The following is a 13,797-nucleotide window of genomic DNA, read 5'->3' on the forward strand; positions in this document are numbered from 1 at the left end:
ATGAATGTTTCTTTTACATGCATCGTACTAATAAGGCTTTTGTAGTAACTTTTAATTATGTTGTAATTAATGCCCTATAAATCCCACAAGAGGCTTGCGTCTATACAGTTAATATAAATGTACAACACTCTCTATGTGACACCAGATTGTAGACTCCACCTTGGGCTTCCGAGAGATAGTCAGCAGCCATGCAGTTCTGTGACACCACCTTAGGTGATGGAGACACTTCTGCTGTCAGCTCTGCTATCACATCAATGGTCTCATTGGTTATCTGATCCATGACTCCAGTACACTGGTTCATATTACTTATCTTAGATTCCCCAAAGGGATCACTGCTAATGTTGAGCGAACACGGACTGTATTATTTGTGTTCGTACCGAATAACTGGATTTTTTTTACCCGAACACGGACACGGACACTTTACTGTATATTCGGGTAAAAATCCGTGTTCGGTCGTTTTATTTCCGGGTTTTGCATGCTTTGGCGCGCTTTTCATGGCGGGCTTTCAACAGCCAATCAACAAGCGTTTAACTGGTGTGCCTTAAGCCATCCCAGCCATGCCTACAAATGTATCAGTAGCTGTGATTGGCCATCTGAAGCATGTGACCAAGTCTTTATAAGTTCGAGGCAGCGCCGCTACGGTGTCATTCTGCTGCTTAGATCAGGGAGAGAGCACACATACGTGCTGGCTGCTGATTAGGGACAGACAGGAAAAAAAAAACATTTGTGTCCGGATAGAATTGAGGGACAGGTCGGAGTGTATTAGGCAGGGTGAGTTGTAGGCATTTTAGGGAGAGAGTCTGCTGATTTTAGGGACAGTGCGTTCTACAAACTACAATCGACATTGCTGTGTGGGGTGGGGTTTGCAGTCACCCGATCTACGATCTTATCAATCCTGTTAGGGATAGAGTCTGCTGATTTTAGGGACAGTGCGTTCTACAAACTACAATCGATATTGCTGTGTGGGGTGGGGTCTGCACTCAGTCCCGATCTACGATCTTATCAATCCTGTTAGGGATAGAGTCTGCTGATTTTTAGGGAAAGTGTGTTCTACAAACTACAATCGATATTGCTGTGTGGGGTGGGGTGCAGTCCCGATCTACGATCTTATAAATCCTGTTAGGGATAGAGTCTGCTGATTTTTAGGAAAAGTGTGTTCTACAAACTACAATCGATATTGCTGTGTGGTGTGGGATAGGAGATAGGCAAGTGTCAGTGATCCACATCCATTTTGCTGTGTGTGGGCTGCAGTGAACACAATCTTTTTGGGGTGCAGTGAACACAATCTTTTTGGGGTACAGTGAACACAATCTTTTTGGGGTGCAGTGAACACAATCTTTGTGGGGTACAGTGAACACAATCTTTGTGGGGTGCAGTGAACACAATCTTGGTGCAGTGAACACATTCTTTTTGGGGTGCAGTGAACGAAATCCTTTTGGGGTGCAGTGAACACAATCTTTGTGGGGTGCAGTGAACACAATCTTTTTGGGGTGCAGTGAACACAATCTTTGTGGGGTGCAGTGAACACAATCTTGGTGCAGTGAACACAATCTTTTTGGGGTGCAGTGAACAAAATCCTTTTGGGGTGCAGTGAACACAATCTTTTTGGGGTGCAGTGAACACAATCCTTTTGGGGTGCAGTGAACACAATCTTTGTGGGGTGCAGTGAACACAATCTTTGTGGGGTGCAGTGAACACAATCTTTGTGGGGTACAGTGAACACAATCTCATACTTCTGAAGATTTGAGGGTGCTGCCTGTTCCATACTCCCCCTACTCCTCATCCATCCTTTTAGGGGTACAAACAATAGTAATTGGGGCCTAGTGTGGTTGTGTACGTGTGAGATACATACACTTTTTTGGATCATATTTTCTATTCCGCTATTTAATCAAAAACCTTTGGGGATCAGTTAAATTGGGGGATAGTCTGTGTTGGTACGTGTGAGATCCACCTTTCCAAGTTTTTGGGGTTCATCTCATACTTCTGAAGATTTGAGGGTGCTGCCTGTTCCATACTCCCCCTATTCCTCATCCATCCTTTTAGGGGTACAAACAATAGTAATTGGGGCCTAGTGTGGTTGTGTACGTGTGAGATACATACACTTTTTTTGATCATATTTTCTATTCCGCTATTTAATCAAAAACCTTTGGGGATCAGTTAAATTGGGGGATAGTCTGTGTTGGTACGTGTGAGATCCACCTTTCCAAGTTTCTGGGGTTCATCTCATACTTCTGAAGATTTGAGGGTGCTGCCTGTTCCATACTCCCCCCTACTCCTCATTCAGCCTTTTAGGGGTACAAACAATAGTAATTGGGGCCTAGTGTGGTTGTGTACGTGTGATATACATACACTTTTTTGGATCATATTTTCTATTCCGCTATTTAATCAAAAACCTTTGGGGATCAGTTAAATTGGGGGATAGTCTGTGTTGGTACGTGTGGGAGAGATCCACCTTTCCAAGTGTTTGGGGTTCATCTCTGTAACGTTCATGCGTTTTTGTTAGTGGATGGATTTACAGCTGCAGAATTATTACACTCAGTAGCCTTGTAGAGATTCTGTTGAACAAACATATCCAACTCTCATGACTTCATCACAGTGCACAGCCTGTTATGCAATATACATATACTCAATCAGATGTTTAATGGAGGGATAGAATATATGAGAATGTATAGATGAGAGACAGGCTATTGTATGGTGAGCACTTAGGAGTAGTAGTAGGAGAGTTGCAGGTGATGATAATAAGCAGATAGGTTCTGATGTCAAGTATAGTGCAGATGGTGAGAGGACACAGATGGAGTATACTTAGACAGAGTAACCTAGTGCAAGGATAGTTGAAGGTAGTCCCAAGAGCTAACAGTCTATGCAGATGATAGGAAACAGATAGATACAGATAGTCCTGGTATTTGTAGTAGATGACAGTAGGAGTGTAGTTAGTAAGGAATCCCCTGCGGGGTACTTATCACTTAGATAGGTTAGTAGTATCAGAGTCCGTTAGTGAGAGGTGATCCCATAGCGAGATACGGATCGGTAGCTAGGTTCCGGCTTCAGTTCAGCAAAGGGAAATGCCAGCAGCTCTGACTTCACAGGAGAAGGTGCGGTGAACATGTGGTTTGAACGAGCAATGAGTGAGAGAAAGCCGGCGATTGAAATAGCCGCTCATAGCGGCGCTCAGCAATGATGTCATCCGGTCTTAAAGGTGTATGCGTCTTTTGAATAGCAAGATGGGACGCAATTAGTATAAGAGAAATATGGAAACAAGGGTACCAGAGGTACCAGAACATTACAATCTCATACTTCTGAAGATTTGAGGGTGCTGCCTGTTCCATACTCCCCCTACTCCTCATCCATCCTTTTAGGGGTACAAACAATAGTAATTGGGGCCTAGTGTGGTTGTGTACGTGTGAGATACATACACTTTTTTGGGTCATATTTTCTATTCCGCTATTTAATCAAAAACCTTTGGGGATCAGTTAAATTGGGGGATAGTCTGTGTTGGTACGTGTGGGAGAGATCCACCTTTCCAAGTGTTTGGGGTTCATCTCATACTTCTGAAGATTTGAGGGTGCTGCCTGTTCCATACTCCCCCTTACTCCTCATCCAGCCTTTTAGGGGTACAAACAATAGTAATTGGGGCCTAGTGTGGTTGTGTACGTGTGATATACATACACTTTTTTTGGATCATATTTTCTATTCCGCTATTTAATCAAAAACCTTTGGGGATCAGTTAAATTGGGGGATAGTCTGTGTTGGTACGTGTGGGAGAGATCCACCTTTCCAAGTGTTTGGGGTTCATCTCATACTTCTGAAGATTTGAGGGTGCTGCCTGTTCCATACTCCCCCCTACTCCTCATCCAGCCTTTTAGGGGTACAAACAATAGTAATTGGGGCCTAGTGTGGTTGTGTACGTGTGAGATACGTACACTTTTTTTGATCATATTTTCTATTCCGCTATTTAATCAAAAACCTTTGGGGATCAGTTAAATTGGGGGATAGTCTGTGTTGGTACGTGTGAGATCCACCTTTCCAAGTTTTTGGGGTTCCTCTCATACTTCTGAAGATTTGAGGGTGCTGCCTGTTCCATACTTCCCCTACTCCTCATCCATCCTTTTAGGGGTACAAACAATAGTAATTGGGGCCTAGTGTGGTTGTGTACGTGTGAGATACATACACTTTTTTGGATCATATTTTCTATTCCGCTATTTAATCAAAAACCTTTGGGGATCAGTTAAATTGGGGGATAGTCTGTGTTGGTACGTGTGGGAGAGATCCAGCTTTCCAAGTGTTTGGGGTTCATCTCATACTTCTGAAGATTTGAGGGTGCTGCCTGTTTTTTGTAAAAAATTTAATTGCAGGATAGTCTGTACCGGCACATGTGAGATACACCTTTTTAAATTTGTTTGGCGCATCTCCTTCTACCGCCGAGGATTGCAGGGTGCTTCAGTTTGCCTCCTGTTCCCAACTCCTCCTACTCCTCTTCCTCATCCTCCCTTTAGGGTACAAAAAATTGTAATCGGGGCCTAGTTGGTGTTTGTACGTGTGAGATACACCGTTTCGTAAAATTTGTCCTATTCCGCTATTCAATATACACCCTGTTTGAGTGTAAAAAATTAAATTGCGGGATAGTCTGTACCGGTACATGTGAGATACACCTTTTTAAATTGGTTTGGCGCATCTCCTTCTACCGCCGAGGATTGCAGGGCGCTTCAGTTTGCCTCCTGTTCCCAACTCCTCCTACTCCTCTTCCTCATCCTCCCTTTAGGGTACAAAAAATTTGAATCCGGGCCTAGTCTGTGTTTGTACGTGTGAGATACACCGTTTTTTTATCCTTTTTCCTATTCCGCTATTCAATATACACCCTTTTGGGGTAAAAAACATTAAATTGCGGCATAGTTTGCATATTTGACTGTGAGATACACCCATGCGATACTGTTGTTGTTTTGTTCCGCTATTCAATAAACACCTTTCTAGGGCAAGATCATAAATTACAGAAATATGAGGAGACCGCCAAATAGGGGCCGTGGCCTGGGTCGTGGTGCTGCTGGTAGAGCTCCTGTTGCAAGGAGAGGACGTGGTCGATCTGTGCCAGCTACACGCACAAGTGAAACACCTTCCACAAGTGTGAGTAGGTGACAGAACCTGCATCAGTATTTGGTAGGGCATCATGCGCCTCTAGACGTGATGAGGCCTGAAGAAGTACAGGCGATAGTAGATTGGGTTGCTGACAGTGCCTCCGGTTCCTTCACATTGTCTCCCACCCAGTCTACTGCAGAAAGGTCAGAGTTGGCACCTGCAGCCAATGTCCAACCGTCTTTCACCACACCCCCTTGCAAATCAGGCAAGCAGTCTGAGCCCCAAGCCATACAGCAGTCTCTTCTTCTTTTTGAGGACTCTGTCAGCAGGGTTTCCCAGGGCCATCCAGCTAGCCCTGCCCCAGAAGTTGAAGAGATTGAGTGCGGCGATGCCCAACCACTTATTTCTCAAGATGAGTACATGCAAGGACCATCGCAGCACGTCTCCAATGATGACGAAACGCAGGTGCCAACTGCTGTGGCGTTCAGCATTGTGGAGACCGACAAGGAGGGCAGGGGTGAAGACTGGGTGGAAGATGATGTGGAGGACGATGAGGTCCTCGACCCCACATGGAATGAAGGTCATGCAGGTGACCTGAGTAGTTTGGAGGAAGAGGCGGTGGTCGCACAGAGCCACCAGCACAGCAGAAGAGGGAGCAGGGTGCAGAAGCGGAGCGGCCGTGCCCTAGACACTACGCCCGCTACTGCCCAACGCAGCAAGGGAACGAGCGCACCAAAGTCAGCTCAAAGGAGTTCTCTAGCGTGGAAGTTCTTTAGAAAATGTGCTGATGACAGGACACGAGTGGTTTGCACCCTGTGCAATCAGAGCCTGAAGCGAGGCATAAACCTTCTCAACCTGAGCACAACCTGCATGATCAGGCATCTAAGTACAAAGCACGAGCTGCAGTGGAGTAGACACCTTCAAAACCAAGAAACGTCTCTGGCTCATCCTGCATCCTCTTCTGCTGCAGTCTCGGCCGCTCCAGCCACATCTGTAGTGATACCGGCACCTGCCACCCCGCAAACAGAGGATCTGTCAGCAACACCACCACCTGGGTCACCAACCATCTCCACAATGTCCCGTGGAAGCGTTCAGCTTTCCATCTCCCAAACACTTGAGAGGAAGAGGAAGTACCCCCCTACCCACCCGCGATCCCTGGCCCTGAATGCCAGCATTTCAAAATTCTTGGCTTTTGAAATGCTGTCATTCCGTCTGGTGGAGACGCACAGTTTTAAAAACCTTATGTCGGTGGCTGTCCCACAGTACGTCATGCCCAGCCGCCACTACTTTTCCAGGCAAGCCATCCCTTCCCTGCACAACCAAGTGGGGGAAAAAATCAGGTGTGCACTGCGCAACGCCATCTCTGGCAAGGTCCACCTAACTACCGATACGTGGACCAGTAAGCACGGTCAGGGGCGTTATATCTCCCTAACGGCACACTGGGTAAATGCAGTGGCGGATGGGCCTGAGGCGGATAGCAATTTGGCGCATATCCTCCACCACCGAGGATTGCAGGGCGCTTCAGTTTGCCTCCTGTTCCTAACTCCTCCTACTCCGCTTCCTCATTCTCTACCGCCTCCTCATCCGGACAGCGTAACACCTTCACCACCAACTTCAGCACGGCCAGGGGTAAACGACAGCAGGCAGTTTTACAACTTGCCTGTTTGAAGGACAAACCACACACCGCGCAGGAGTTGTGGAGGAGCATGGAACAGCAGACAAATGAGTGGTTGCTGCCAGCGAGCCTCAAGCCCGGCCTGGTGGTGTGCGATAACGGGCGAAATCTCATAGCAGCTCTGGGCCTAGCCGGTTTGACGCACATCCCTTGCCTGGCGCATGTGCTGAATTTGGTGGTGCGTCTGTGCACACTTTCGGCGTTCTCACCCTGCTGCTGCTCGCCTGTCAGCGCTGCAGCGTAACTTCAGCCTTCCTGCTCACCGCCTCATATGTGACGTGCCCACAAGGTGGAACTCCACCTTGCACATGCTGCAAAGACTGTGCGAGCAGCAGCAGGCCATAGTGGAGTTTCAGCTGCAGCATGCACGCGTGAGTCGCTCTGCGGAACAGGACCACTTCACCACCAATAACTGGGCCTCCATGGGAGACCTGTGTGCCTTGTTGCGCTGTTTTGAGTAGTCCACCAACATGGCCAGTGGCGATGACGCCGTTCTCAGCTTAACTATCCCACTTCTATGCCTCCTTGAAAAAACAATTTGGGCGATGATGGAAGAGGATGTGGCACAGGATGAGGAGGAGGAGGAGGATGAGGAGGTAACATTTCCAAGGCTTTCAGGGTAGTCATTCGCAAGGGGCTCCGAGGGTGGGTTCCTGCACACACAAACGCCAGGGACACAATTGTCCAGCAGGGGCACAGTTCTGGAGGATGAGGAGGATGAGGAGGAGGAGGAGCTGGAGGAGGAGATGGAACCATGTTCACAGCAGGGTGGCACCCAGGCCAGCTCATGGCCATCACTGGTGCGTGGCTGGGGGGATACAGAGGACACGGACGATACAGCTCCCACAGAGGACAGCCTTTCGTTGCCTCTGGGCAGCCTGGCACACATGAGCGATTACATGCTGCAGTGTCTCCACAACGACAGCCGAGTTGCCCTCATTCTAACTTGTGCTGATTACTGGGTGGCCACGCTGCTGGATCCCCGTTACAAGGACAACGTACCGTCCTTAATTCACTCACTGGAGCGCGATCGCAAGATGCGCAAGTACAAGCGCACGCTGGTAGACGCCATGCTGCTGGCATTCCCACCTGGCAGCGGGGCCACAGTGGAAGCACAAGGCAGAGGAGGAGGAGGAGAAGGAGGAGGAGGAAGAGGTCGCCAATGCAACCAGGGCACCGCCAGCACCTCAGAAGGCAGGGTTAGCATGGCCGAAATGTGGAAAAGCTTTGTCAGCACGCCACAACAAACAGCAGCACCAGCAGCTCAGATGGAACGTCTTAGCAGGAGGCAGCATTTTACCAACATGGTGGAGCAGTATGTGTGCACACGCCTAGACGTACTGAATGAGGGGTCTGCCCCCTTCAACTTCTGGGTCTCCAAGTTGGGCACATGGCCTGAGCTTGCCCTTTACGCCTTGGAGGTGCTGGCGTGCCCTGCAGCCAGTGTATTATCTGAACGGGTATTTAGCACGGCTGGGGGCGTTATCACAGACAAGCGCAGCCGCCTGTCCAGAGACAATGTGGACAAGCTCACGTTCATTAAAATGAACCAGGCATGGATCCCACTGGACTTTTCCGTACCTTGTGCAGAATAGCGATGGATACCGACCTTACCCACCCATTGTTCCATTTTTGCTCTTTCTCACTCTTTTGGGGTGTACCCTCATTTAAAATTTGTGAAAAGAAGCAGTGTTGGCTACCTCGTCCTCCTCCTCAGGGCCAGATTAACGTAGGGGCTATTGGAGCTGCAGCTCCAGGCCCCTACCTTTTATATAGGCCCCGGGTTGGCCATATTCACTGTTACCGCTCTTCTGTCACTTGTAAACACAGAAGTCTGGCTTCTATGCTCGCTTCCCCAGGCAGCTCCCTCAGAACCTCCCCACACAGCACGAAGGCCGGACAAGGAGGGACAGTTGCCGATGCATGGATGTGTTTATGGGTTTCAGAGACAGCATCCCATGTTGAATTAGGCATGCATGGCTGCACCCTTCCTCCTCCGGGTGCATGCCAAGGCACGGCCCTTAAGGCCCTTCAAAATCCTCAGCACCAAGCCCATGATGCTCTTAATTCGGCCCTGGTCCTCCTCCACCGCCGCTTCCACCTACATCGCCCATAGGTGTGCGCAGCCTATTGCATTATATTATATTAAATACACATGCATGTGTTTTCCTACATGTACATGGCCCCAATACATTACTCTCCCTGCTGGCAAAGAGAAATAGAGCAGAGCAGGTCCGAGGGAGATCTTTCCCATCTCCTCACTGGCAAACAGAGCGATAATGCTATGTGCCCTAGGTGATTAGGGTGTGCCCAGGTACACCCGGCACACCCTGTGCACACGCCTATGACACCGCCACATCCACCACCACCTCAACCTTCCTCCTACTCCATATGGGCCTCGTCCTTCGGAGATGAAGAACACTGTTTTATTTTTCTGTTTTTTTTGTTGTTTTAAGTTATTTCCCTATCCACATTTGTTTGCAGAGCACTTGCCATGCTCTTAACTACGTTTTGCTGCCATTTGCAGCACTCTAACCCTTTCCATTGGTGTTTTAGAGGCATTTTAGTGCCTGAAAGTTCGGGTCCCCATTGACTTCAATGGGGTTCGGTGTCCGGGAAAAGTTCGGCAAAAGTCTGGGACACGGACCCGGACTTTTTTTTAAAGTTCGGCCGAACCCGCCGAACACGGACATCCAGGTGTCCGCTCAACTCTAATCACTGCATAAAACATTTCCACTCCAGAGAAAATGTTTCTTCTCACTGGAAGGCCAGGGGAGCATTGGGAGAAAATGAGGCTTTCCCTTACAGATATGGGAGGGACGACATGACCTAAAGTATAGCTATGGGTGGAATTCAAGAGAAGACATTTTAGGGTGCGCCTTCCATGCAAGAAGCCACTGTTATCCAGAGGGACAAGAAATCCATTGGACCAATGCAGATTAAACATTCTGCAATTACATTGATAAACCATGAAATGTTACTGGCCTGTGATTGGCTCTCCTATTGTCAGTGAAGTAAGTGAGACTTCCCTTGGCAGTATCATTAATGGAATTTAAGAAACCATGTGAAATGTTTCTCCCAAATCCAAAAAAGGGAAACACTTGGGTAGGTACCCATCCTAACATGCCTAATATGAGATTGTAGTCCCGGCTACTACAGGAAAGATGCGGGCAATCATTTACACCTTTTATAGCAGGACAGTAAATATCAGAACACAATTCATACATAAGACCAACAGCAGGAAGTCTGCTAACTTAATGTGTAATGCAATCTGTCATTATCATTCCCAGAGTTCCCTCTGCAACATCGTTTTATCACCTGTTATCATGTCTGTAGATTTGTTGTTTTTCAGTCAAAAAAATGATGAAGATGAGAATTGTGAGGAAAACAGTTCAATCATTGGTGCTTATTTGAAAAAAAGGTCAAACAGTAAAATATTCACAGGCCTTTTAGGTGTGTTTCTGATAGACATAAGCACTAAACTCAATGCATCCATCCATTATATTCCTGTTTGTTCACAGATGTTAGTTTGTGTTTATATTAAGTCCTTTAATATCCCCCTTTTTTCCAGAATTTCCTCTCTGCAGCTAAAGCTTGTGAATCCTCTGGTGATAGATTAGCCCAACATTAGCTTTGTCACATTCACAGCACTAAAATGTCTTCTCCCAAGTGTGAATCCTCTGGTATCTGATAAGGTTTGACTTCTGTGTAAAAGCTTTGCCACATTCAGAACATTGATATGGCTTCTATCCACTGTGAATCCTCTGGTGTGCTGTAAGATCTGACTTCTTTGTCAAAGCTTTTCCACATTCAGAGCACTGATATGGCTTCTCTCCAGTGTGAACCCTCTGGTGTATGATAAGATAGCTCTTTGTTGTAAAAGCTTTGCCACATTCAGAACACCGATGTGGCTTTTCTCCAGTGTGAACCCTCTGGTGTATGATAAGATAGTTCTTTGTTGTAAAAGCTTTGCCACATTCAGAACAATGATATGACTTCTCTCCACTGTGAATCCTCTGGTGTGTGATAAAATATGACTTCTGTGTAAAAGCTTTGTCACATTCAGAACAATGATATGGTTTCTCTCCACTGTGAACCCTCTGGTGTATGATAAGTTGACTCTTTGTTGTAAAATCTTTGCCACATTCAGAACACTGATATGGCTTCTCTCCAGTGTGAATCACCTGGTGTCTGATAAGATGTGACTTCTGTGTAAAAGCTTTGTCACATTCAGAACAGTGATATGGTTTCTCTCCACTGTGAACCCTCTGGTGTGTGATACATTCTTGCTTGGTTGTAAACGCTTTGACACATTCAGAACATTGATATGGCTTCTCTCCAGTGTGAATCCTCTGGTGTGCTGTAAGATCTGACTTCTTTGTATAAGCTTTGCAACATTCAGAACAATGATATGGCTTCTCTCCACTGTGAATCCTCTGGTGTGCTGTAAGATCTGACTTTTTTGTAAAAGCTTTGCCACATTCAGAACACTGATATGGCTTCTCTCCACTGTGAATCATCTGGTGTGTGATTAGATGTGACTTCCCTTTAAAAGCTTTGTCACATTCAAAACATTGATATGGCTTCTCTCCACTGTGAACCCTCTGGTGTATGATAAGATAATTCTTTGTTGTAAAAGCTTTGCCACATTCAGAACACTGATATGGCTTCTCTCCACTGTGAATCCTCTGGTGTGTGATTAGATGTGACTTCTGTGTAAAAGCTTTGTCACATTCAAAACATTGATATGGCTTCTCTCCACTGTGAACCCTCTGGTGTATGATAAGTTCTTGCTTGGTTGTAAATGCTTTGACACATTCAGAACACAGATATGGCTCCTCTCCAGTGTGAACCCTCTGGTGTATGATAAGATAGCTCTTTGTTGTAAAAGCTTTGCCACATTCAGAACATTGATATGGCTTCTCTCCAGTGTGAACCCTCTGGTGTATGATAAGATAGCTCTTTGTTGTAAAAGCTTTGCCACATTCAGAACAATGATATGACTTCTCTCCACTGTGAATCATCTGGTGTGTGATAAGATGTGACTTCTGTATAAAAGCTTTGCCACATTCAGAACATTGATATGGCTTCACTCCACTGTGAATCATCTGGTGTGTGATAAGATTTGACTTCTGTGTAAAAGCTTTGTCACATTCAGAACACTGATATGGCTTATCTCTACTGTGAACCCTCTGGTGTGTGATACGTTCTTGCTTGCTTGAGAACACTTTGCCACATTCAGAACACTGATATGACTTCTCTCCACTGTGAATCATCTGGTGTGTGATAAGACGTGACTTATGTGTAAAACCTTTGTCACATTCAAAACATAGATATGGCTTCTCTCCAGTGTGAATCCTCTGGTGTGTGATAAGCTTTAACTTTGATGTAAAAACGTTGTCACATTCAGAACATTGATATGACTTCTCTCCATTGTAAACCTCCTGGTGTGTGACATGTTTTGCCTCCATTGTAAAATGTTTATCACATTCCAAACAATAAATATCTTCTGAAATGACTTCTTCTATGTATACATGGGTTGGACTTTACTGTAAAGCCATTGTCACTTCCAGAACACTGAAATTACTTTGCTCCTGTTGTCCTCTGAGGCTGAATCAATGTTGAAGAAGATCCATAACATTTATGCCTTTAGAACATGGATATGACTTGTGTCCTGTGTGAATCCTCCAGTGAATTGTGATTAGGACATATGGCTCATTTCCCATATGGCTCAGCTGAATTGATGAAGTCCAAAATGATCAAAAACTAGGTTCATAAATCCACCTGTACAAAAACAAATAAAAGTAATAATTATTTAAAAAAAAATGACTGAATAAAGTTTTTCTTTTTGAACATTCATTAATAAATATATCTAATATATAGAAACAATATGTACAATATTATAGAGGTTTAAATAGTTATATTTTATTTTACTGCGGACACTATATTATTCCCATTGGCTGGTAAAATAGACAGTTTATTAATTTCCAGCAGGAGAATCTCATTCTTTGTTCTCATTCAGAGAAATGTGCTTCATAGTGATGGGGGAATGTGCTTGGGTTTTTATTTGCAAGTGTGTCTAAAAATCCAAAAATTGCAGACTTAAAGCGGAGTTCCACCCTCAAAATGAACTTTGGACCGTCCGCTTGCTTTAATTTACCTGAAAAAGAATTGGATAATTTAAATGTTTTTTTTTATTCACTTACCTTGTTTTTAATGAAAATACAGGTATACTTACCGTCCTTCTTCTTACTCCCTCTGTGGCCACGGCCCACGCCATCACTTACTCCTTGCATTGACTCCTGGGAGATGAGCATCAGTCAATGCACCTGCACCGGAAGTGAGGAGCAGGGCCGGTGCAGGGCATTCTGGGACTCCGACATCACCGAAGAGGACGCTCCAGCTTCAGCTGCCCACACCTGAGATGGCAGCACTGGACCAGACATTTTCAAGGCAAGTGACGAGCAGGGCCAGAGGAGGAGAGGCGGCGATCACCATCTCTCTTCCCCGATCGTCGGGGAAAGAGTGAGAAAATCCGCCTGCTTGTGTAAACAAAGCAGGCGTATCTTCTCTGTGACAGACAGGAGGAGATCACAGGATTCAGCATAGCTGAACCTGCGAACTCTGTCTGTGTCACAGAACCCCCTCCCCCCACACACGTCAGTAAGCATGAGGCACACATTTAACCCCTTGATCACCAACAGTGTTAACCCCTTCCCTGCCAGTGTCATTATTACAGTAACAGTGCATATTTTTAGTAATCACTGGTCCCCCCCAAAAGTGTCAAAAACGTCAGTTAGGTGTCCGATCTGTCCGCCGCAATGTCACAGTCCTGCAAAAAATTGCAGATCGCCGCCATTACTAGTAAAAAAAAAAAAACAATAAAGTGGTAATAAAGTGGGGCGTTGGTTAGCTAGAAAAGTAAAGACAAAACAGGTAGGCCAAAAAATTGAAGAGCTTCTACACCCTATTACACATAAGAGATTAATAAATCCTAAAGATATTGCAAATGCTTTTGCAGATTATTATCAGTCATTATATGATCTCCAAAA

At 45.8% G+C, this 13,797-nt stretch overlaps 1 protein-coding gene and 1 pseudogene across 2 annotated transcripts in view; one reads left to right on the forward strand and one right to left on the reverse strand.

The window, feature by feature from the left end:
• Window positions 1-13,797, forward strand: part of LOC309548382 — a 482,992-nt pseudogene that overhangs the window by 58,335 nt on the left and 410,860 nt on the right. The gene's annotated exons all lie outside the window — the stretch shown is intronic.
• LOC309548379 (uncharacterized protein) overlaps window positions 10,396-13,797 on the reverse strand; it is a gene marked incomplete at both ends in the record, with an annotated part of 186,587 nt that continues 183,185 nt past the window's right edge. The window contains 2 exon segments of the mRNA XM_082248320.1: window positions 10,396-10,491; window positions 10,495-11,265. Coding sequence (XP_082104446.1) covers window positions 10,396-10,491; window positions 10,495-11,265 — 867 coding nt within the window.

This window comes from Pelophylax lessonae (assembly GCF_965119305.1).
Source record: "Pelophylax lessonae genome assembly, chromosome: 2".
NCBI classification, from domain to species: domain Eukaryota; kingdom Metazoa; phylum Chordata; class Amphibia; order Anura; family Ranidae; genus Pelophylax; species Pelophylax lessonae.